This window comes from Heteronotia binoei, chromosome 4 (assembly GCF_032191835.1).
Source record: "Heteronotia binoei isolate CCM8104 ecotype False Entrance Well chromosome 4, APGP_CSIRO_Hbin_v1, whole genome shotgun sequence".
Lineage (NCBI taxonomy): Eukaryota > Metazoa > Chordata > Lepidosauria > Squamata > Gekkonidae > Heteronotia > Heteronotia binoei.
The window spans coordinates 164,347,595-164,373,233 of NC_083226.1; the positions used below are offsets into that span (position 1 = coordinate 164,347,595).

Consider the following 25,639-nt stretch of genomic DNA (forward strand, 5'->3'; position numbering starts at 1 on the left):
CACACATTGCTAACAGTAAGGTGGGATATATGTAGATGAATGGGAGAAAAAAACAACAACAACCCTGATAGCTGCTTTAACTGCATATGAGCAGGAGGACTCTATCTAATGCTGAACACACAAAGCTGCCTTCTATTTATTCGGATATTTGGTCCATCAAGGTCAGTATTGCCTACCCAGACTGGCAGCAGCTCTCCAGGGTCTCCGGCTGAGGTCTTTCACATTGCCTACTTCCTGGTCCAGGGGTGGCCGAACAGTGGCTCAGGAACCACATGTGGCTCTTTCACACATTATGTGACTCTCAAAGCCCCTACAACCCCACCGGACAGCTTAGATAAGTCTCTTTAAATCACTTATCCAAGCCAAGTCAGCCAGTGGCTTGGAGAATGCATTTAAAGTGAGAGTTGCTTTCTTTCCACCTCTTCCTCCCCCATCTATTTGCCTTCCTTCCTTCCTCTTGCAGCTCTCAAACAACTAACATTCATGTCTTCTGGCTCTCAAACATCTGATGTTTATTCTGCGCGGCTCTTACGTTAAGCAAGTTTGGCTGGTCCTTCTAACTGGAGATGCCGGAGATAGAACCTGGGACCTTGTGCATGCCAAGCAAATGCTCTGCCACTGAGCTAGAGCAATGGAGCGTCCTAATTCATCATCTGGCAGCAAAAATAGCAAACAGTCAGTGACTCAGCAGAGGGCTAGGGAATGAGCTATGAAAACAGCAGGGGGTGCGGAAAGCATGTGTGCAATGTCTAGACACGTTTGCATCCTGAGACCTCTCATTTCAGAAATTAAGCCCTGGCTGTTTTGAGGTTGGATGAGATTAGCGGATTTTCATATTCAATGTATGACAAATGGTTACTAATTGCGACAATGCAAAAAAAAAAAAAAAAAGGCTACTGGCAATGGTGCTACCATCGCTTTTCCAGCAACTCATCCAGGACTTCATTTAATCTGGATTGCATAAAACCATCTAGTGACAACCCTGCCTTATCCCAGTAATTAGGGGAGCTGGCTGCCTTGGTATTGATCAGCCCCTCAGTCTTTATCCATCTATTAGATGGTTTTATCACATCATTATTTTGTGTGTGCGCATCTTGGCACAAAAGGAACCGAAGCACCGCCAATAAAGCATTTCTGTTGTTGCTCAAGTACTTTCACCGTGGTTCCACCAACTTCAGCTCTGCAATTTAATTCACCTTGCAATCTATTTGATTGATTTTTGAAAATTTAAATACCAAATAGGAACATAAGAAGTGCCCTGCTGGATCAGATGAGTGATCCATCTAGTCCAGCATCCTGTCTCACAGAGTGGCCAACCAGTTCCTCTGGAGGGCCAACAACAGGGAATAGAGCCAAAGCCTCCATAAGAACATAAGAAGAGGCCTGTTGCATCAGATCAGTGGTTCATCTAGTCCAGCATCCTGTCTCACACAGTGGCCAACCAGTTCCTCTGGAGGGCCAACAACAGGGCATAGAGCCAAAGCCTCCATAAGAACATAAGAAGAGGCCTGTTGCATCAGATCAGTGGTTCATCTAGTCCAGCATCCTGTCTCACACAGTGGCCAACCAGTTCCTCTGGATGTCCAGCAACAGGACATAGAGGTCAAGGCCTTCATAAGAACATAAGAAGAGCCCTGCTGCATCAGATCAGTGGTCCATCTAGCCAAGCATCCTGTTTCACACAGTGGCCAACTAGTTCCTCTGGAGGGTCATCAATGGGGCACAGAGGCAGAACCTTCCCCTGATGTTGACTCCAAGCTCTGGGATCCAGCTTGCCAAACGTGACCACCCCAAAGTCTGCATGCCTCCAATCTCTATATAAGAACATAAGATAAGCCCTGGATCAGGTCAATGGCCGATTCAATTCAACACTCTGCATTGCACAGTGTCCAAAACCCAGGTGCCATCAGGAGGTCTACTAGTGGAGCCAGAACTCCAGAAGTCCTCCCGCTGTAGTCCCCCCAAGAACCAAGAATACAGAACATCACTGCCTTAGACATGTGTTTAAGCTTAGCATACTGAGCCCCGTCTAGGGTTGCCAAATCCCCCACCGGCTGCCAGACGGGTACCATAGAGTTTTCCCCAAATCCCTAGAGCATCCCTGTGTGACGTGCCTGGCATGATATGTCACTTCCGGGTGATGTCATTCCACCGCGCACCACAGCATATGACAGGGCTCTTTGGGGTGGGAATCCTCTCAGCAGATCTCTCTGTGCTGGCGGGTTGGGGGCCCTGGAACTGGGGGAAAACCCACCCCCAGTGGGAGCCTGGGAAGCCTAGCCCCTCCCCCAGCAACACACACTTACCAGACTGATCTAGGAATCCTGAAGTTATTACTTAAACTATTTTAATCAGATCTTTTGTGTTGTATATGCTGACCAAAAGTATGTATGGCTAGGGTTCCTGCCTGGCTCATTGGAGCCTGTAGGACTGAGCTCGGGGAAAATGGGCAGTAGGATCCAAATCCCTGCTCCAATCACGGACCCCCTGCTGGTTTGAATGATCCAATGGTGTGCTTGCACAGAAATTCGGTAGTATATATAGCTGGCCCCGTTGGCCTAGTCTTCAGTCTTTTAGTGCAGCACTATACTATGCTGTATCTAATAAAAGAACTTTGCTTTGATCACTGCTCCCTTTTCTCCTGCATGCATCGAACCCACTATATTATACTTTGGGGGAGAATATTGCCATTTTTAAACTCCCCCCCCAGAAAACAACAACAAAAAGCACAATGTTTGATGCTGGAAATAAATATTTCAAATCCTCCCAGCTGTCAGAACCACCATTCCAGCTTTCCAGGGGGCCCTGAAGAGGCAGCAGTGTTTGGGTTTCTAATTGGACGAACAAAAACATGCTAATTAAAAGGAATACCTATCGGGAGACACGGGAAGTTTCTTTGTGTGCGCGTGTGTGTGTTGCAGCAGATGCTGAGAAGGCATCCCAAGAAGCAGGAGAAACGGCTCTAGCAAAAGAGCAAAGAGGGAATTGGGCTTAAGAAGCTCCACAGCAGTTTGAATTTAGCTGATCCTTGCAGGAGTCTCTCTCTCTCTCTCTCTCTGCTTCGCTAAGCTAATTATCCCCAAGGGAGTCTCATGGGAACCCACTGCACGTGAAGAAGCTGGAAGGCAGTGGCGCTTTACAATGCCACCGTGCGGACGCTAGTCCTCAGCCACCTATCATAGAATCATAGAGTTGGAAGGAGCCATACAGCCATCTAGTTAACCGCCCCCTCCCTTCTCAATGCAAGATCAGCCTAGAGCAGTGGTGGCCAAACTGCATCTTGGGAGCCACATGTGGCTCCTTCACACATATTGAAGCTCCCACCACTTCATTGGCTGGCATGGAGAAGGCATTTCTCTCTTTAAATCACTTCTCCAAGTCAAGTCAGCTGGCAGCTTGGCGAATGCATTTACAGTTGTTTTCTTCCCTCCCCCAACTATTTGGCTTCCTTCCTTCCTTCCTTCCTTCCTTCCTTCCTTCCTTCCTTCCTTCCTTCCTTCCTTCCTTCCTTCCTTCCTTCCTTCCTTCCTTCCTTCCTTCCTTCCCTCCCTCCCTCCCTCCCGCCTGCCTTGCAGCTCTCAAGCATCTGATGTTCATGTCTTGTTGCTCTCAAACATCTGACATTTGTTCTATGTGGCTCTTAAGTTAAGCAAGTTCAGCACCCCTGGTCTACAGCATCCCTGACAAGTGTTTATTCAGCTGCTGCTTAAAGACTGCCAGTGAGCAGAGATGCTCTAGGCCAGGGGTGGGGAACGTTGGCTCTCCAGATGTTTTTGCCTACAACTCCCATCAGCCCCAGCCATTGGCCATGCTGGCTGGGGCTGATGGGAGTTGTAGGCAAAAAAACATCCGGAGAGCCAACGTTCCCTACCCCTGCTGTAGGCTGATCCTGCATTGAGCGAGGAGCTGGACTAGATGGTCTGTATGGCCCCTTCCAGCTCTATGATTCTACGATCACAGCCGAGGATTGAATTAATCCGGTCCACCATTGAATCTGGATGTAGAACTGGAATAGTGAGATTCAGGTTGATGTCGCATTTTGGAAATGGCACTGCCTGTGAGTTCTCTTCTACACCTTTGAAATAATTTTACAGCCTGTACATCAGCAAATAATCCAATGATCTACAGAGATGCCAATGTTCACTTTTTTGACAAAGGAATCCAACCCTCTGAAGACTAAATGAATTGAACACTGTTTGTGCAAGACAGAATGAAATAACGGACAAACTTTATACCAGGGGTCCCCAATCTTCTTAAGCCTGCAGGCAGCTTTGGAATTCTGACATTAATAATAATAATAATAATAATAATAATAATAATAATAATAATAATAATAATAATAATAATAATAATAATATATTTTATTTATATCCCGCCCTCCTCGCCGAAGCAGGCTCAGGGCGGCTCACAACATATAAAAATTACAAATTACAATATAAAAAACTTATCTCAGTACAATATAAATAATTTGCTAATTAAAATCATTATAATTAAAACCATCAAGTTTACAATTAAATTACAATTAAAGTGGCAGGCACAATAACAAAATGGCTATCCCAGGAGGTGGAGCTAGTCATAAAATGGCTACTGCAGGAGGTGGAGCTAACCATAAAATGTCACAATTAGAGGTTATATCTAATGCTAGTAGCAGCTGTTTGGCATTTCAGGCAGAAGCTCTATTTAACAGGATGTCTTTACATCTGCACAACCAATCGAAAGCTCTGCTTGGAAAAAGCCACATCTACCCCCTGCTACAAAAAAGGCCCTGGGAGAGGCTATCTATGCCTAACATTATTGCCACCACAAGAGAGAGGAAGAGAACACTTTGGCAACTTTCCTGCCATAGAGCTATCATGGTTCACTGAAGGTATCTCTCTGTGTTATGCGTTATCAGTTTGCTTTAGAATTAATAACTTGCCAAACATCCTATCATATGAACATATGAAGCTGCCTTATACTGAATCAGACCCTCGGTCCATCAAAGTCAGTATTGTCTACTCAGACTGGCAGCAGCTCCCCAGGATCTCAAGCTGAGGTTTTTCACGCCTCTTTGCCTGGACCCTTCTTAGTTGGAAATGCCGGGGATTGAACTTAACCACTACACCAAACTGGCTCTCCTGCCACTCTACCAACTTTTAAAATCTAAAGTGGTATATTTTTAGTGTGAAAGTTGGCTTGAGTGGATTGATAGTAAGGAATGAGCATCCCTCAGTCCAATTACAAATGTATCGCTATTAGTGTTCCACAAGTTCTGGGACCAAGAACAAATGCTGAAAACAGGTCTCTGTGGTTCAGTGTTGGTTTGGTATGTTCAAGAGACTCATTGTTTTAAAACAGGGGTCCCCAACCCCTGGTCCGTGGACCAGTACTGGTCTGAGGCCTATCAGGAACCGGTCCACGAAGCCAGGCTGCCTCCCCTCCCCCCCCCGTGGCACTGTGCAGCCTCGCCACCCCCGTCTCTTCCTCATGGCACCTCCTCCATCACCCTCAATTTCTACAATTTTAAAGCAGAAGGGGTGGTGAAACACCACCTTCCCTGGCTCCTTAAAGGCTGACCCCCACCCACGCCAATCTTGGTGGGAAAAACCTCTGTAGCAGCGGCCAGCAACCCACTGAAGAAGTGGCCCTGCCCTTGCCTCCTCTTGGGCGTGGGAAGGAAGTGGGGTGGAGACAAGGGCGCCGCTGCTTCTTCAGTGAGCTGCTGCTACAAAGTTTCTTCACGCCAAGATTGGCGCAGGGGGGATCAGTCGGCTCTCCCCACCCCGGGGAAGGTGGCACTTTACCGCCCCTTCTTCTGCCTAAAAATGGAAGAAATGGAGGATGGTGGAGGAGGTGCCACAAGGAAAGACGGGGCGGGGAGGCTGCACACCCACGGTGTGGGGGGAGGCTGCACGGCTGCGGGGGGGGGGGGGTTGTGGGGAGGATGCTTGGCCATGGGGTGGTGGCGGGGAGGCTGCATGGCTGTGGGGTGGGAGGCTGCACTGCCATGGGGGTCGGGAGGCTGCACAGCACCGTGGAGGGTGGGGTCAAATTTTGTGCCCCCACCCTATCAGCCCTGGGGCTGTGGTGAGTGGGCTGGCCCTGGTGCCGGTCACCGACACTGTAAAGGTTGGGGACCACTGTTGGAGAGGGAAGTCCAGTGTCTCCTCTTTCTCCATGAAATGCTCAATAACGGTAGACCAGCTTCCCTTGACAGGCAGCTTTCACACCAGTGTCAATTTTCTGGGAAGTTTAGTGTTTATACTAGGGCATACGCTCATTTCACATGACACTGCAGTGGCGCCAGGTACAATCCAGAAGCGCCCCCCAAGAGTAGTAAACACGATGAGGGATGCAATGCCCTTCTTGACAAAAAGGCTTCATGCCGAATATATCTCAGCACTGATGTTTAAAGAGTTCCTTGAAGGTGGGAACCTTGAGAACCACTTCACTAAACGCAGATGGAGCAGGATGAACTTAATGCGGGTCTATTTGGTGTAGTGGTTAAGGGTGCGGACTCTTATCTGGGAGAACCGGGTTGGATTCCCCATTCCTCTACTTGCACCTGCTAGCATGGCTTTGGGTCAGCCATAGCTCTGGCAGGGGTTGTCCTTGAAAGGGCAGCTGCTGTGAGAGCCCTCTCCAGCCCCACCCACCTCACAGGGTGTCTGTTGTGGGGGAGGAAGGGAAAGGAGATTGTGAGCCGCTCTGAGACTCTTTGGAGTGGAGGGCGGGATATAAATCCAATATCTTCTTCTTCTTCTTCATGATGGCAGATGAACTTTCCAAGTCTGGAGGCAGTATGCTTCTTTGCACTCAAGGCAGAGTACAAAAAGTGAAATGGAGATCCATGGCAATCAAATCTTTCACTTGCGCACAGAGCCAGCACGTGGGAGTAGGCGGGGAAGGTGGCTGCCTAGGGCGCCACCCTGCCTGGGGGCAGTGCTAGGTGCCCCCTCTCTCCCCTGATGAGCTGGCCCAGGGCTTGCATACTGCACACCTCATGAGGAGGGCGGTACACAAGAGCCGGCTCTCCCCACCCCTGATCCGGCTTCCTGTGATGCAAGAAGCCTGAGCGGGGCCGGGGCTTGGATACTGCGCTCCTCAGGAGGAGCGTCGCACGCAAGGGTCAGCTCTCCCCGCCTCTGAACAGGCTTTGTGCAAAGCAAGAAACCTGAGCGGGGCCAGGGCTTGTTTACCGTCCTCTTCACCCCTGGCCTGCTTGATGATGTCACTTTTGGTGACGTCATCGACCGCACTTGATTTTGTTTCCCAAGGGAGTGAGGGGCGCTGCGCATGGGTCTGCCTTTAGCAGCAGAACTGTTAGCGCCGGCCCTGCTCGCCCACATCTTCCAACCTGAAGACAGTGTCGAAGGATCTTCCACCCTCCATGTGATGCTCATAACAATCTTGTGAAGCAGATGTTAGGTGAAGGGAGAGGAACTGACCTCTATCTCCATGGTTGGGTGGGGAGGATGATTTAGATCCAAACCTGCTCAGTTCTGCCTAGTATGTGACACTTGTATTCACCCTATTATGATTCTCAAGAGTTTCTTAATATCTGTGGCTGGCCACTGTTGAAAAAAACCAAAATCCTAGTCAAGATGGAACTCTGTCTGACCCAGCAAAGCCATTCTTAATATTTTTTTATGGCACACATTCAAGTGGTGTTGGAGGAGAGTTGTGCAGACACTGTGGCTTGCCAAAAAGACAAATCGGTCAGTTCTAGATCAAATCAAGTCTGAATTCTGCTTAGAAGCTCACATGACTAAACTGTGGTCACGTTATAAGAAAACAAGACTCATTGGGAAATGCAATAAAGCTAGGAAAAGTTGAAGGCAGCGGAAAAAGAGGGAGACCCAAGATGAAATGGAATGACTCCGTTGAGGAAGCCGCGAGGGCCCTCAGTTTGCAAGACCCGAGCAAGTCTGTTAATGGTAGAAAGTTCTGGAGGATATTAATTCACAGGGTTGCCGTAAGTCAGAAATGATTGGATCATACTAAATACACACACATTCAAACAAAGTTATTGAACAGAGGCTATTGTACTTTGGGCACATTATAAGAAGACAAGACTCACTGGAAAAGACAATCATGCTGGGGAAAGTTGAAGGCAGTGGGAAAAATCATGAGATGGATTGACTCAACCAAGGAAAGACTCGAGGGGGCTTGGGTTTGGAAGAAGAAGACGACTGCTGATTTATACTCCACCCTTCTCTCTGAATCAGAGACTCAGAGCGGCTTTCAATCTCCTATATCTTCTCCCCCCACAACAGACACCCTGTGAGGTGGGTGGGGCTGAGAGGGCTCTCACAGCAGCTGCCCTTTCAAGGACAACCTCTATGAGAGCTATGGCTGATCCAAGGCCATTCCAGCAGGCGCAAGGGGAGGTGTGGGGAATCAAACCCGGTTCTCCCAGATAACTTAACCACCACACCAAACTGGAAGACTTGAGTGGGGCTGTTAATGATAGAACTTTTTGGAAATCATTAATTCATTGCGTTGCCATAAGTCACAAGCTCCAGCACGGACAGTTTAAGCATTGTGAGATGATACTCCAAAGACCTCTTGCAGGTTGGGCAGATTGTGGGTACACTAGGGCTCTGTCCCTGGATAAGAAATCTGGGATGCTACAACGTGCTGCAAGTCAGTCAGCAAAGGGTGTTAAAAGAACCAACTGGGCTTCTCAGCACCCACCTCAATGTTACATTTTGGCTAAAGCAGCAGGTGCAACAGCCAATAAAGAAGTTAAAATTACAGAATGGTGAGAGAAACGCTGGGGAAGGCAATGGATGGGAGATGAGACTGTCTTATTTTTTTTCACTTTTGCTTCGCTAGTCTCGAGAAAGAAAGGATTTCGACAACATGCCGCCTGTGAGCCTTTCTTTTCAACAGCACTCAAGACTACAGCTGTTGTGACCATTATCTGTGGGAAGCGAGTGCTTCTGACCTCCATAGCAACCTTTCCTGAAGGGCAAGGCAACAGTCAGAACAAGCTCAAAGCAATAATAACAGTGGAGGGAAGAGATACAATTACCATCCAGATCACTCTCTGGGGTTTCGGCGGTGTACCAGTCCGAGGAGGGGCCCGTCCCGTTGGCTGTCATGGCCGCTACTTGGAAACTGTACTGGCTTCCTTTGTCGAGACCTGTTGGTGGTGCGAATGAATACAGAAAGAAACCCCCAGTTAGAGTTGCCGGGCTTTTAGTCTCAAGTCTGCTTCCAAATGCAAAGTATTCTTAATAAGTTCTTGAACACCTTCATAGAAAAGTGTAGCGGGAAATATTTCTGGAGTAAACATTATTGATCTACGTGGCCACATTTTAATTTAACAACAACATTGGCAGCCGTCAATCTAGTAGGGTTGGTGCTAGTAGGGTTCTCAACCTCCAGCCGGTAGGTTCTTGAACACCTTCACAGAAAAGTGTAGCAGGACATATTTCTGGAGTAAACATTGTTGATCTACATGGCCACAGATTGTGGTCGTTTTGAATTTCACAACAACATTCACAGCCACTAACATAGTAAAGAGTTCTCAAGAGATCTCCTGTGATGACAACTAACAGAGATCACTCCACCTGGAGAAAATAGCCACTTTGGGAGATGGGCTTTATGGCATCATACCCATTGAAGTCCTTCCCCTGCCCATCCCTTGCCCTCTTCAGGCTCCACCCTCAAAATATCCATGGATTCTCTGACCCAGAGCTGACAATGCTAGTTGCTAGCTGAGGTGTCCGTGCCGCCTGTAGGCGCTTCCCCTCTGCCACCCCATTTGCCACTGGGGTAAAAAAGACATCACTTCTATGTGCATGAGGAGTGGTCAATGCACCATTGGTAGGGTTGCCAATGTCCACTTGAGAAACGCCTGATCCAACATGGCTTCTCTTATGTTCTTATGTTCTTATAAATAAACCATTGCGTTTTTACGTTGCAAATAAATGCTTAAGCAATTTCTTTCATAAAGGTGCAATTATATTATTATCACCACAAACCAAAATTCATCAAATCTCCATTGAAAAATCAAAAAAGTTATTTCACACCCCTCATGTAAGGTAGTACTTTCAAAATCAGAATGTTATTTCACATCACTCTTGTAAGGCAGTACTTTACAGCCCACTGTCTCAGTTCTCCTTTGCTTGAAAGACGTAGACAGTCCCACGCTTGTATAGGATTCCTCTTATGGGTCGCAGACCGAAGTCTGACAGGTGCGGTGGCTACACAGGTCCTAGGTTCAGTTCTGTGTTTCGTTCACCTCCCACTGGCCGCTTTTCTTTTCGTTTTGGAACCCGCGCTAAAGGCAATTGCTCACACATTACAATACAATGTTACGTTGCAGCTTGCACGAATGGAGAACCATTCAGAACTTCGGTCTGCTACCCCTGGGAGGAATCCTATACAAGCGTGGGGCTGTCTACGTCTTTCAAGCAAAGGAGAACTGAGACAGCGGACTGTAAGTACTGCAGCTTTACCACTCTGCACCACGGGGCTCAGCAACCCTAGATCCAAGCCTTAAAATCCCTAAACGAAATATTAACAGAGAACTCCAGCTTGTCTGAATCCTGGAACGCCTGATGTGTCCTCATTACAGCAAGGTTCGTTAGGAACAAAAGAGTCATACTAATACTCCTTTTCAGGGCTATTTTTTGTAACAGGAACTCCTTTGCATATTAGGCCACACTCCCCTGACGTAGCCAATCCTTCAAAAGCTTACAGGGCTCTTTGTATAGGGCCTGCTGTAAGCTCCAGGAGGATTGGGTACATCAGGGGTGGGTGGCCTAAAATGCAAAGGAATTCCTGCTACAAAAAAAGCCCTGCTTCTTTTCCTGTTTCTAGGAAACTATGCTGGGTTTGTGCTCCCGGTGACAGCAATATATGTTTACCATTTTGTGTGTCTTATACTGACCATGAAGCTCCAAGATAAAACAGTTGCCTTTAATTGTCAAGATCCTCAGGGGGAAAATGTTCAAAATTAAAAACAACACTTCTAAATTTTAGCTGATGGCAGATCTTACAATAAAACCGATAGCAGTGATTTAAGGTCCTTGTTGTAACTCTGAATTACTTTACTGGTTGCAGCTGTCCTCATTAGTGGGGGGGAAAAAAACACCTGCCTTCCCAACAGAAGCTTTTAAGGAGACGTAAAGGCTGCCTTGCCTGAATATTTAAATCATCTCTTTAAAAGCGTCATGATTTTCATGTAATATGCAAACAAACAATAGCACTGAGTTACAGCTTTTTGTTTTCAGCTGCATTCGGCGCACTCGAATCGTTGAAAATTATTCCTGGGTATATAGCGGCAGCAGACAGATGCCACAGGAAAACAGGACCCTCGTACTTTTAAGAGTTGTAAAGAGGAGGAGAAATAAAAATAGCTGCAACTCTTCTCAAGTCAGGATGTCAAATGCCACCTGTTGAAATTTCTCCAGTTATTCTACAGTGAACAGTTTTCGAAAGGAAGAAACACACGTGGTCCTCCCCCACCCCCCAACAAGAAGTTACTCTGCAGAACTTAATGGTAGTTTTCTTTAGAGCCAATTCCCAGACTCCTCTGCTCAGAGCTTCTTTGGTTACTACACAGAGCCAGGGCGATATGCTAAGCAGCAGGAGGACCCATAGCTTAGTGGTAGAGCATGTGTTGTTCCATATGCATAGAGTTGCCAAGTTCAACCATAGAATTTTCCCAGAAATGCCTAGAGCGGCTGGCGCACGACATCACCAGCACGATGATGTCACTTGTGGGTGACGTCATCATACCGGCAATGTCAAGGGAGATTCCCCCCACAGGCCCAATGTGGCAGGAGAACCCCTGCCTGCTCCAGGGGCTTGGCAGCCCTACATATGCAGAAGGTCTCAAGTTCCATCATGGCAGCCCTACATAAGCAGAAGGTCTCAGGTTCCATCATGGCAGCCCTACATATGCAGAAGGTCTCAAGTTCCATCATGGCAGCCCTACATATGAAGAAGGTCTCAGGTTCCATCATGGCAGCCCTACATATGCAGAAGGTCTCAGGTTCCTTCATGGCAGCCCTACATAAGCAGAAGGTCTCAGGTTCCATCATGGCAGCCCTACATATGCAGAAGTTCCCAGGTGCCATCATGGCAGCCCTACCTATGCAGAAGGTCTCAGGTTCCATCATGGCAGCCCTACATATGCAGAAGGTCTCAGGTTCCATCATGGCAGCCCTACATATGCAGAAGGTCTCAGGTTCCATCATGGCAGCCCTACATAAGCAGAAGCTCCCAGGTTCCATCATGGCAGCCCTACATAAGCAGAAGGTCTCAGGTTCCATCATGGCAGCCCTACATAAGCAGAAGGTCTCAGGTTCCATCATGGCAGCCCTACATATGCAGAAGGTCTCAAGTTCCATCATGGCAGCCCTACATAAGCAGAAGGTCTCAGGTTCCATCATGGCAGCCCTACATATGCAGAAGGTCTCAAGTTCCATCATGGCAGCCCTACATATGCAGAAGGTCTCAGGTTCCATCATGGCAGCCCTACATATGCAGAAGGTCTCAGGTGCCATCATGGCAGCCCTACATAAGCAGAAGGTCTCAGGTTCCATCATGGCAGCCCTACATATGCAGAAGTTCCCAGGTGCCATCATGGCAGCCCTACCTATGCAGAAGGTCTCAGGTTCCATCATGGCAGCCCTACATATGCAGAAGCTCCCAGGTTCCATCATGGCAGCCCTACATAAGCAGAAGGTCTCAGGTTCCATCATGGCAGCCCTACATATGCAGAAGGTCTCAGGTTCCATCATGGCAGCCCTACATATGCAGAAGCTCCCAGGTTCCATCATGGCAGCCCTACATATGCAGAAGGTCTCAGGTGCCATCATGGCAGCCCTACATAAGCAGAAGGTCTCAGGTTCCATCATGGCAGCCCTACATATGCAGAAGGTCTCAAGTTCCATCATGGCAGCCCTACATAAGCAGAAGGTCTCAGGTTCCATCATGGCAGCCCTACATATGCAGAAGGTCTCAAGTTCCATCATGGCAGCCCTACATATGCAGAAGGTCTCAGGTTCCATCATGGCAGCCCTACATATGCAGAAGGTCTCAGGTTCCATCATGGCAGCCCTACATAAGCAGAAGGTCTCTGGTTCCATCATGGCAGCCCTACATATGCAGAAGTTCCCAGGTGCCATCATGGCAGCCCTACCTATGCAGAAGGTCTCAGGTTCCATCATGGCAGTCCTACATATGCAGAAGCTCCCAGGTTCCATCATGGCAGCCCTACATATGCAGAAGGTCTCAGGTTCCATCATGGCAGTCCTATATATGCAGAAGCTCCCAGGTTCCATCATGGCAGCCCTACATATGCAGAAGGTCTCAGGTTCCATCATGGCAGCCCTACATAAGCAGAAGGTCTCAGGTTCCATCATGGCAGCCCTACATAAGCAGAAGGTCTCAGGTTCCATCATGGCAGCCCTACATATGCAGAAGGTCTCAGGTTCCATCATGGCAGCCCTACATATACAGAAGGTCTCAGGTTCCATCATGGCAGCCCTACATATGCAGAAGGTCCCAGGTTCCATCATGGCAGCCCTACATATGCAGAAGGTCTCAGGTTCCATCATGGCAGCCCTACATAAGCAAAAGGTCTCAGGTTCCATCATGGCAGCCCTACATATGCAGAAGGTCTCAGGTTCCATCATGGCAGCCCTACATAAGCAGAAGGTCTCAGGTTCCATCATGGCAGCCCTACATATGCAGAAGGTCTCAGGTTCCATCATGGCAGCCCTACCTATGCAGAAGGTCTCAGGTTCCATCATGGCAGCCCTACATAAGCAGAAGGTCTCAGGTTCCATCATGGCAGCCCTACATAAGCAGAAGGTCTCAGGTTCCATCATGGCAGCCCTACATATGCAGAAGGTCTCAAGTTCCATCATGGCAGCCCTACATAAGCAGAAGGTCTCAGGTTCCATCATGGCAGCCCTACATATGCAGAAGTTCCCAGGTTCCATCATGGCAGCCCTACATATGCAGAAGGTCTCAAGTTCCATCATGGCAGCCCTACATATGCAGAAGGTCTCAGGTTCCATCATGGCAGCCCTACATATGCAGAAGTTCCCAGGTTCCATCATGGCAGCCCTACATATGCAGAAGTTCCCAGGTTCCATCATGGCAGCCCTACATAAGCAGAAGTTCCCAGGTTCCATCATGGCAGCCCTACCTATGCAGAAGTTCCCAGGTGCCATCATGGCAGCCCTACCTATGCAGAAGGTCTCAGGTTCCATCATGGCAGCCCTACATATGCAGAAGTTCCCAGCTTCCATCATGGTCAGGTAAGAATATAAGAAAAGCCCTGTTGGGTCAGATCAACAGTCGATCTAGTCCAGCATCCTGTCTCACATTAGCCGAGCAGCTCCTCTGGAGGGCCAACAGCAAGGCTTAGAGGCTGAGGCCTGCCCTTGATGTTATTCTCCTGGTTCTGGGCTTCAGAAGATTAGTGCCTCTGAATGTGGTGGTTCCCTTCAGTCATCAAGACGAGTAGCCATTGATAGACTTATCCTCCATGAATCTATTTAGTCCCTCTTTAAACCTCTTCATTCCTGTGGCCATCACAACATCCTCTGCCAGCGAATGTCACATTTTAATCACTCTCTGATAGCTGGTGGTTATCTGAGATCCTGCAGAGCGATGCTGACATAGATGGTCCAGTGGTCAGAACCTAAAGGCTTTGCCATGTAGGGTTGCCAGGTACCTTGACCACCAGTGGGGCACAGAGGGTCTTGCAAGCAGCGAGGAAGGCCTAGCCCAGCATTTGAGCCATGTTGCCATGATGCCGCAATTTCAGAAGCGAAGTCATCTTGTTGATGGTGACACAGCAACATTTTGGTATCATAGTTTTTGTACAAATTACCAGAGCATCAGAGCATTCCAGGTGATGCAATGGCATCACTCCTGGTATGCATGACTTTGCTTACATCGCTGCATACTACTGCTGAGACAAGTCTCCCCCATCCTAATGATGCATTTGATTTTTCCTACCTATATGCAGAAGTTTACATTTATCCCTGTTAAAGTTAATCTTGTTGGTTCCAGCCCAGTTTTCCAGCCTGTCAAGATCGTCCTGTATCCTGTCTCTGCCTTCTACTGTATTTGTGACCCCTCCCAATTTCGTATCATCGGCAAATTTAGTAAGCATTCCCTCTATTCCTTCATCAAAATCATTTATAAAGATGTTGAACAAAACAGGTCCTTGAGGCACTCCACTTGTCACTTTGTTCCTTTGTTTGCCTAAAGACTCATACCATAGAACAGAAAAAAAACCAATCTGAAGATACCTCCATGTCACCGTACCACTCCCTTAACCCTCCTGCCAGCCAGAAAGGTTCTTTGTTGATTCATCTTTCTGTTCTCCCAGGGTTTAACTTCCTGTCTTGCATAAGCCTAGTTTGTAGCTGCATGACAGTGACTGAATTCTAGTTTATGCCAGATTCTTAGTGTTTTTAGAAAGTGGGTGGGGTTAGGTGGGGCTTTCACCCACTTGGGCTTCTGATTGGCAGTGCAGAGTTGGTTTGTTTGTTTTTAAGTGTTTGGCAGAAACTCCCCCTTCAGCACAAGGACCTTCATTGCAGGCCTGAAGATAAGCTTTGTGTTCATTTTAAAAGGTATACTGTTAAGAAGAGCCTTGGCCTGAAATGTTGAAGTGTTACTGTATCATTTATGGATAACCAGGGCTTTTTTTGTACCATGAACTCCTTTGCATATTAGGCTATGCTCCCCAATGCAGCCAATCCTCCAAGAGCTTACAAGGCCCTTAGTACAGGGCCTACTGTAAGCTCTTGGAGGATTGGGTACATCAAGGGGGTGTAGCCTAATATGCAAAAGAGTTCCTACTACAAAAAGCCCTGTGGATAACCACACCCCTTGACATTTTGCAGTTGCTTCTGCATCCTGTGCCAGCCATTTTGTGGTTGGCTCCACCTCTTCTGGCAGCCATTTTGTGGTTGCGCCTATTGCCCTGTGCCAGAATTCCAAATGTGTCCACGTGCTCTGAAAGGTTAGGGACCCCTGCTTTAGAGTGACTAAGAAACAGAATCCAAAACAGACCTATAAAGAAAGGAGGAGGCTTGATTCTTCACAGGTCATTAGAGTCACTAGAAAAAGGATGAGCTTTAGGTCAAAGTTCTTCTCAAATATACCAGTTTATTAAGCAGCAACTTCGAGGAGTTGCCAGGAGGGGCGTAGGAACCCACATACTCTTCCCCAGGGCTCTTTTTCTAGAAGGAGCCCCTCTGCATATTAGGCCATGCCCCCTGATGTAGCCAATCCTCTTGGAGCTTACTGAGCCAATCCTCCTAGCCCTGTACTAAGTATCCTCTAAACTCTTGGAGGATTGGCTGCATCAGGGGTGTGTGGCCTAATATGCAGATGAGCTCCAGCTAGAAAGAGAGCCCTGCTCTTCCCCCTTGACACTTGATATGTGGGCACTCAACAGCAGGAATCTCCCAGCAAGTTGTTATACGCTTGTGAAAACATGGCATCCTTCAGGGGTACAACATCCCTCAGCCCTCCCATGGCTGTAATGACAGGCATTTTGCTACTTTATAAATAATACAAAAATAGCTTTGTACCAGAGTAAAAAAAAAAAGTTTGTTTGCTTTTTTTTCCCATTGTCGAGTTGGCATTTGCAGAAACTAATTTAGGTCTAAACTGCTAGGCAGAAGGGGGAATTGTGTTTCAATCTCATTAAGCTGAGGGAAACCGAGAGACGAATATACGATAAAGAAACATTAAAGGAGAAAACCAAGTAAAAATGTATGAAGGTTGTTTGCTGTACAGTCCAATAAATGTCACCTGAATGCAGGGGAAACAATGTTCTCTGGAAGTGAAAGTACATTCTATTCCCCAACTGGTTCATTTGTCTTTGTAGGGCTACTCCGTGCAACCACTCACCTGTGAACAAGTACCAGAGGTTGTTGGGTTCCAATGTTTCCATGTCGCCTCTACGTGTAGTCTTTCTGTGTCGGATTTTGTAGCCTGTTATAAATCCATTTTGAGTGCCTGGGGGTGGTGGCAGCCAGCTAACTTTGATGCTCTGAAAAATAAAATAAAAATAAAGGTTAATGATGATTTAATTTTTATTTATTTTCCTATACAGGTGAAGTAGATCAAAGTATACATCGGTCTGAACAATGAAGACCTATTCAACAATAACAACAATAATGATCTCATATAGAAGCCCTTTCAAAAACAAGAAACATTACTCAGGATCACATACAAGGTTACTAGCTGGAGGTTGGGAAATACCTGGAGATTTTGAGGGTAGAGCCCAAAAAGGGTAGGGTTTGGAGAGAGGAGAGACTTCAGCAGGCTATAATGCTGTAGAGTTAGGGTTGCCAGGTCCAGCTCAGAAAATATCTGGGGACTTTGGGGGTGGAGATGGGACGCTTTGGGAGTGGAGCCTGTAGACTTTCCCATTACAATTAAATAAATAAATATATATATATATATATATCTTTGCAGTTCCCCTGAATACCTCCTCAGGTATTTGACTGTCTAGACCAGTGAAAACTATACAATTGGACCATCTGCTCGAAATGTAAAATCCTCCTTTTTTCCTCCCTTTTTTTTGTTCCCCAACAGCTGCACTTCTACTAAATGGAAGTGAACACTCACACACTCACAAAGCAGTCAAAATAAACAGGTTGCATGCCATACTTTTGTGATCTTCCTGGGGCAATGATATAGATGGCTTTACTCACAGGAGTTCTGGAATGTAACAATCTGCTGTATTTCAACCAATTTAGGGGGAGAGAGGTTTAGGGAAGTGGAGTTTTCCTCTTTCCCATAATCAGGTTCTAGTTAACTTTTTACTATCCATTTCACTATTCAGATTCTGAAAGATGCATCTCAAAGAGGAAGACATTCCAAAAGTGAGGTGCCACCATTGAAAGAGTCCCATCTGTGACTGATACACCTTCACTTCTGCAGGAACTTAGCATAGAGGGTGGCTATTGATTGGCAGGCTAGATTAGAGTAACCAACTCTGCATTGGAAAATTATTAGAGAACTGGGGGTGGAGTCTGAGGAGGGAAGGGTTTGGGGAGGGACAGGACCTCAACTGGGTATAATATCACAGACTCCGCCCTCCAAATCAGCCATTTTTGTCCATGGGAACTGAACTCTGTCATCTGGGAATCAATTGCAGCTCTGCGAGTTTTTGGAGATCTCCAGACCCCACTTGGCGGATAGCAACCCTAGGCTGGACAGTATAAGTTCCCAGCAGGAACTCATTTGCATATTAGGCCACATTCCCTGACACTAAGTCAGCTGGAACTGCATTCCTGTGTTCCTGCTAAAAAAAAAAAGAAAAAGAAAAAGCCCTGGGTGCAATAATGCTTCTGAAACCCTCCCAAAAATGAATTATCCTGGGAACACATTCACACAAATGAGGAAGGTGAAGTGGTTCGTGAGAAGGATGAAAAATGGTACATTTGATGCAGCATTCACACAGAACAAATGCACAGTGGTACAATTGGCATTCATCTAAGGACTTTGGCCCAGTCACTTTCTCTAAACCTAATCTAATAGGATACTTGAGAGGATATCATGGTGAGAGAAAAAACCCTGAGGTCTTTGGAAGAAAGATGGTTTAAAAATAGAGATTCATTTTTTGCTTTCCCTCATGTTAGTATTCTGCATCAGAACACATGTTCATGCCTCTCCCTCCCAATCTCTTCTCACAATGGACTTCTAGAATGTGTTGCCTTCACAAAAGACTGCAGCCATAGGATCAGATGGAAATATTCATTGGAGTGTATTTATTTGGTCCTCATAGCACAAGGTTCCTGAGGTATCTCGCCATAAAATCAATCAATAAAAAACTATTCTAACATGACATAAAATCGATAAAAGCGGCAGCATAAACAATAAAACATTAAAATGCCAATAGAAACAGAAGCAAGTAAAAAGTATTATGTATGAATGAGAAACAGGGAAAAAAGTCCTGTATAGTCATATAGACCTCAAGATGATGTCGATCTCAAGAATCAATTGTCCCTCAAGACAAATTCTAGTGTCATGGTTACAGAACTTTTGGAGAAAGCTCAAAACAATTCAGTTGAGACAAGGCCATCAATCAAATTGATCGTATTGGATAGCGTTTTGCCCTATTTTATTGTATTCCACATATTGTTTTATCATGACAGAAGTAGGGAACCTGAAAGGGCTTGTGTTGGCTATCTCGTTTTCCCCTCTACCTTCCTTCCCCACTATTTCCTCTTTCCGCTTTCCAGCAACCCTCAGAGACTCTTCCCTTTTCCTGCTTCCTTCTCTCATTAATACCAACCAGACAACCTAAATCTACTTTCACCCGTTCTTTGGCTTACCCTCCTTCTCCAGGAAAAAGCTGGCTTAGGTGAGCAAGGACCACCATCACCAGGGAGGGCTGGACTGATGCCCCATTGTCTGGTGTCCACTGCTAGGCAGGATGGGTGATTCCTCCTCCATCAGAGAACATGGCAGTGGAGGGGGTTCAGACTTTCACAGAGCTGTTTTGATCTCCAAGTTATCCACACCTCTTCAATGACTCTCTTTTACAGAAACCGAGACTTGGAGGAGCTCAACAATTGTTGTGGTTGCCAGGGAGCTCCAAAATGGCCACTGAGTTCAGTGGGCATTCTTTTAACAAAGCTCTCTCTGTGTGTGCACACACACACACACACACACAATTCCTGATTTTTCTACAAATCTTTCCTCATTAATGTTGACACTGAAATCCCCATTTCTGTCCCTAGCTCCATTTTGCTGATCAATCCACATTCTATGACTTCATTCAGAATCATATGTATTTATTTTATTTTATTTCTTTTTGTATCCCACCCTCCCTGTGAACAGGCTCAGGGTGGCTAACAGCATACTGACATCATAAAATACAACAATCTATTATAAAACAATATTAGTATAAAACGTTAAGCAATTATTAAAACCGTAAATATATAAAATTAACTTCTTTGGTGCAATATCTGCTGATATGTAATGTATAAGATAAATAAACGGATGGCATCCAAATGTATTGACTTTAATGTTTGATGAGGTTTTAATGGTGGAATTTTTTTTTTTTAGAATTGTTGATAACTACCTTGGGAGGTGTACAAATAAACCTAAATAAATAAATTACATAAAAATCAGTGATTAAACAAGGGTCTAGTTTTGCTGTTGTTCAATCGCACCGTTGAGTCCAACTCTTTGCGACCCCATGGACAAAGTCACGCCAGGCCCTCCTATCTTCCACCATCCTCCAAAGTCTGTTCAAATTCATGTTTGTTACATCAGTAACACTGTCCAGCCATCTTATCTTTTGCTGTCCCCTTCTTCTTTTGCCTTTTGTCTTTTCCAGCATTAGGAGTGCTCCCTTCTCATTTGGTGGCCAAAGTATTTGAGCTTCAGTTTCAGCATCTGACCTTCCAGGAAACAGTCTGGGTTGATTGCCCTTAGGACTGACTGGCTTATCTGAAAGCCGAAAGGGTCTAGTAACACTAACTAAATGACAACAAAAGAATCGGATACCCAGTTCTGGCATTATCTTTCAAAACCATGGAAAGTATAGCTGATTAAGAACAAATATCAATGATAATAATAATAGATTTTATTTATATCCCACCCTCCCCGCCAAAGCAGGCTCAGAGCAGCTTACAACATATTAAATTACAAATTACAATATAAAACATAAAACAAAACCAACACAATTAAAACCATCATTTGCAATTAAAATTAACATTTTCTGTGCTACATCTCGGATACTTTCCTCAGTGGGTGTGGCAGATATATAGTAGATTATATCTACTGCAGGTCTACATTAAGCCTTCATTATCTACTGCAGGTCTACATTAAGCCTTCATTTAGGTGAAGGCCATTTTAAAAAGAGTGGTCTTGCAGGCCCTACGGAATTGGTCAAGACTCCGCAGGGCCCGCACCTCATCTGGTAGTTGATTCCACCAGTGCGGAGCGATGATGGAAAAGGCCCGTTCATATGTACTCTTCAATTTGGCCTCTTTTGGCCTGGGGATTGTCAACCAGTTCTTTCCCCCGGATCTCAGTACTCTCTGGGGCACATATGGGGAGAGACGGTCCCTAAGGTAGGCAGGCCCTCGACCATATAGGGCTTTAAAGGTAATGACCAGCACTTTGTAATGAACCCGGTATATAACTGGCAGTCAGTGCAGCTCGTACAGCCCCGGCCGTATGTGCTCCCACTTCGGGAGCCCTAGTAACAGCCTAGCCGCCGCATTCTACATGCGCCCGCTTGCCCAGATTGCCCGGAGGTTTGGGCTTGGTTGTCATCAATATGCAGATGACACCCAGCTCTATCTGCTAATGGATGGCCAGCCTGAGTGCGTCCCAGGGAATTTGGACCGGGCATTGCAGGCCGTGGCAACCTGGCTTAGGCTGAGTGGGCTGAAGCTGAACCCGACGAAGACAGAGGTCCTTTGCGTGGGCCGCGGTGCTCTGGGAAGGGAAATACCTCTCCCGGTTTTTGATGGTGCGCCGCTGAAAGCGGAGCGCCAGGCCAGGAGCCTGGGAGTTCTACTGGAGCCTTCACTATCGATGGAGGCCCAGGTAGCTGCCACTGCCAAGTCAGCGTTTTTTCATCTGAAGCCGGCAAGGCAGCTAGCCCCTTTCCTGGAGTGCCGGGACCTGGCAACAGTGATCCATGCGACGGTCACCTCAAGATTGGATTACTGTAATGCCCTCTACATGGGGCTGCCTTTGTGTCGAACCCAGAAGCTGCAGCTAGTGCAGAACGCAGCGGCCAGGCTGTTATTAGGACTCCCAAAATGGGAGCATATACAGCCAAGGCTGCGCGAACTGCACTGGCTGCCAGTTACATACCGGGTTCACTACAAAGTGCTGGTCATTACCTTTAAAGCCCTATATGGTTGAGGACCTGCCTACCTGAAGGACCTTCTCTCCCCTTACGAGCCCCAAAGAGCACTGAGGTCAGCAGGGAAGAACAAGCTGACTGTCCCTGGGCCAAAGGAGGCGAAATTACAGAACACTCGTGCACGGGCCTTCTCCGTTGCAGCTCCGTGCCTGTGGAACCAGCTCCCGGAAGAGGTGCGGGCCCTGCGGAGCCTGGACCAATTCTGCAGGGCCTGCAAGACCATCCTTTTTAGGCAGGCCTTCGCAGACTGCTGACAAAGGATGGCCGAACTGATGATCCATCAAAGTAACTCTATAGTGATCCTTGCCATTATGTGAATGGATAGAATAGCCCCCGGAACATCCCTGCTGCTGTTAAATTATAAATTATATAAACTGGAATAGTTTTTAAGACATGGATTTAACTACTGTATAATTTTAATGCCGTTTTTAATTATTGTATATTGTATAATGTTTTATTTGAATGTTGTTAGCCGCCCTGAGCCTGCCTAGGTGGGGAGGGCGGGATATAAATAAAATTTAATAATAATAATAATAATAATAATAATAATAATAATAATAATAATAATAATAATAATAATAATAATAATTCTGCACCAGCTGCAGCTTCCGGATTCAGAACAAAGGCAGCCCCATGTAGAGTGCGTTACAGAAATCCAGTCTCGAGGTGACCATTGCATGGATCACTGTTGCCAAGTCATGACGTTCCAGGAAGGGGGCCAACTGCCTCGCCTGTCTAAGATGGAAGAACGCAGATTTGGCAGTGGCTGCTATCTGGACCTCCATTGGCAAGGAAGGCTCCAGTAGAACCCCCAAGCTTTTGACCCTGTGCGCCACTATCAGCGATGCACCGTCAAAAACTGGGAGGGGGTTTCCTCTTCCTAGAGTGCCACGACTCAAGCAAAGGACCTCTGTCTTTGTTGGATTCAGCTTCAACCTACCCAGCCTGAGCCAACCTGCCACGGCTTGCAGTGCTAGGTCCAGATTTTTTGGGATGCAGTCAGGCCAACCATCCATTAGTAGATAGAGCTGGGTGTCATCCGCATATTGGTGACACCCAAGCCCATGCCTCCGGGCAATCTGGGCAAGGGGGCACATGTAGATGTTAATTAACATTGGAGAGAGTACTGCCCCTTGCGGCACCCCACTATATAGTGGGTGCCTCTGGGACATCTCTCCCCCAATTGCCACCCTTTGTCCCCGACCATCAAGGAAGGAGGAAAGCCACTGTAAGGCCAACCCCCGGAACCCTGTGTTGGTGAGGCGGCGAGTCAGTAACTGATGGTCAACCGTATCAAACGCAGCCAACAGATCTAACAGCATCAGCACCACCATGCCACCTTGATCCAGATGCCTCTGGAGATCATCCACCAAAGCGACCAGCACTGTCTCCGTCCCATGACCCTGCGGAAGCCGGACTGGTGAGGATCTAAGATGGAAGATGGATGACGATCCAGAAAGCTCTGCAACTGTAACGCTACTGCCCTCTCAATAATTTTACCCCAAAATGGTAAATTTGAGACTGGCTGGTAATTTGCCAATTCGGCCGGATCTGCTGTATTCTTTTTCAAGAGAGGGCGGACCATAGCCTCTTTAAGAGGTGTTGGAAAATGTCCCTCTAATAGGGATCTATTTACGATGTCCCGTATAGGACATCTAAGTTCCCTCTGGCAAGATTTAATTAACCAAGAGGGACATGGGTCCAAATTGCATGTTGCTGGGTGTACAGTAGAGAGGATTCCGTCAACTTCTGTCAACTTCTAGGAGAGCCAGTTTGGTGTAGTGGTTAAGTGTGCGGACTCTTATCTGGGAGAACCGGGTTTGATTCCCCACTCCTCCACTTGCACCTGCTAGCATGGCCTTGGGTCAGCCATAGCCCTGGCAGAGGTTGTCCTTGAAAGGGCAGCTGCTGTGAGAGCCCTCTCCAGCCCCACCCACCTCACAGGGTGTCTGTTGTGGGGGAGGAAGGTAAAGGAGGTTGTGAGCCGCTCTGATACTCTTCGGAGTGGAGAGCGGGATATAAATCCAATATCTTCTTCTTCTTCCCCCAAGCTAAGTGTGTCAAAGTGATCCAGAACTGAACCAGAAGACAGGCACGGAGGCTCAAGTTCTTGTACTGTATCCAATGTGGCAGGGAGGTCATGGCGGAGCGATGTGATTTTATCTGCAAAAAACTTTGCAAATGCCTCACAGCCAATCTCTAATTTTCTAACATTTGGTCTGCCTTGAGACAGTGTTGTGAGATTCCCAATTATCCTAAACAATTGAGCCAAGCGCGAATTTGCAGAAGCAATCCTAGTCGCAAAGTAGTCCTTCTTTGTGGCTATAACTGCCATCTCATAGGACCTCATAAACGTTCTATAAGATGTTCTCGTTGCTTCATCACGGGTCCGCCATCACTGCCTCCCTAGCCGTCTGAGCCCTTGCTTCAGCTGTCATAGCTCCGGGGTATACCATGGAGCCAGTTTGACACGAGGGCGCAGAGGATGTCGAGGTGTGATCTCATTGATGGCCCTGGATAGTCGGCTATGCCAAGCCTCAACCAGGTCATCAAGGGAATCGCCAGGGGGCCAGGGATCCCGCAGGGCCTCCTGGAACCGCTCAGGGTCCATCAGGCTCCGCAGGCGAACCAAAATAGGCTCTCCGCCCATACAGGGTTGGATACTTCACAGGGCTGGCACATCCATTAGGCGGCAGTAGGTGGTCGCCTATGGACCTGGGGGTGCCGAATTGGGTGTTCCACCTCCCAGGAGGCTGGTGGGGGGAATCAGCAAGTGAGTGAGGAAGGGAGACCCACTGTCCTTCCGACTCACAAATAAGGGCTCCACCCAGGGCTTTTTTTGTAACAGGAACGCCTTTGTATATTAGACCACAGCCCCTTGATGTAGCCAATCCTTTAAAAGCTTACAGTAGGCCCTGTACTAAGACTCCTGTAAGCTCTTGGAGGATTGGCTACATCAGGGGTGGGTGGCTATAACATAGTGGGTTCACAGCATTGAGGAGATGAGTGATAACAGCTCTTTATTAGAGGCAGCATGGTAAGGGCTGCTCCCAACAAGACTGGTGAAAGGGCCTACCGGCCAAACCTATATACAACTCTCGGTTCCTGCACAAGCATGCCATTGGTTCATTCAAACAGGCAGGGGGTCTGTGATTGGATCGGGGCAGCAGAAATTGGATCCTACTGCCCATTGTTCCTGAGTCCCCAAGCTCTGCTCTCCTGGCTCCAATAAGTCTGGCAGGAATCTTATCCTACAATCCTATACATGACAGTGGCCTAATATGCAAAGGAATTCCTGCTCCCAAAAAAGCTCTGGCTCCACCTATCAGCTGATTGGCAAGCCCTTCCGGTGCCCTCTTGCACGCTTTAAATAGCATGAAAGGCAAGATACAGCAGAGGCGGAAGTGGGGGGGGGGCAAGTGTCTGGACGTGCATCTGGATCCCAGCACCCCCAGCCAGGTTATGCTATACTGCACTGTGTGGCAGTCAATGCCTTGAGCTGCATTGCAGCTGGTCCCGGGATGTACTACTGATAAGACGTTATGTTTATTGTGAAGATTATTTACAAATCCTGTTTGCAGTAAATGTTGAAGGGGGAAGAGTGTGAGGTTACCTTCCAATTGAATAGTGTAAATCTTGTGGGAGTTGTATAACCCCATTGTGGAATGAATGTAGAGCGCACCTTTGCTGGAAGAATACTTCGAAGCAGGATAATTAGTTGGCCTCCTGTACATTGGAAGACTACTGAGGATGTATTTATGAATT

General features: G+C 47.0%; 1 protein-coding gene across 1 annotated transcript in view; it reads right to left on the bottom strand.

The window, feature by feature from the left end:
- Positions 1-25,639, bottom strand: part of DCC (DCC netrin 1 receptor) — a gene marked incomplete at its 5' end in the record, with an annotated part of 1,016,990 nt that overhangs the window by 237,861 nt on the left and 753,490 nt on the right. Inside the window, 2 exons of the mRNA XM_060236603.1 lie at positions 9,017-9,127; positions 16,885-17,026. Coding sequence (XP_060092586.1) covers positions 9,017-9,127; positions 16,885-17,026 — 253 coding nt within the window. The remainder of the gene's footprint in view (positions 1-9,016; positions 9,128-16,884; positions 17,027-25,639) is intronic.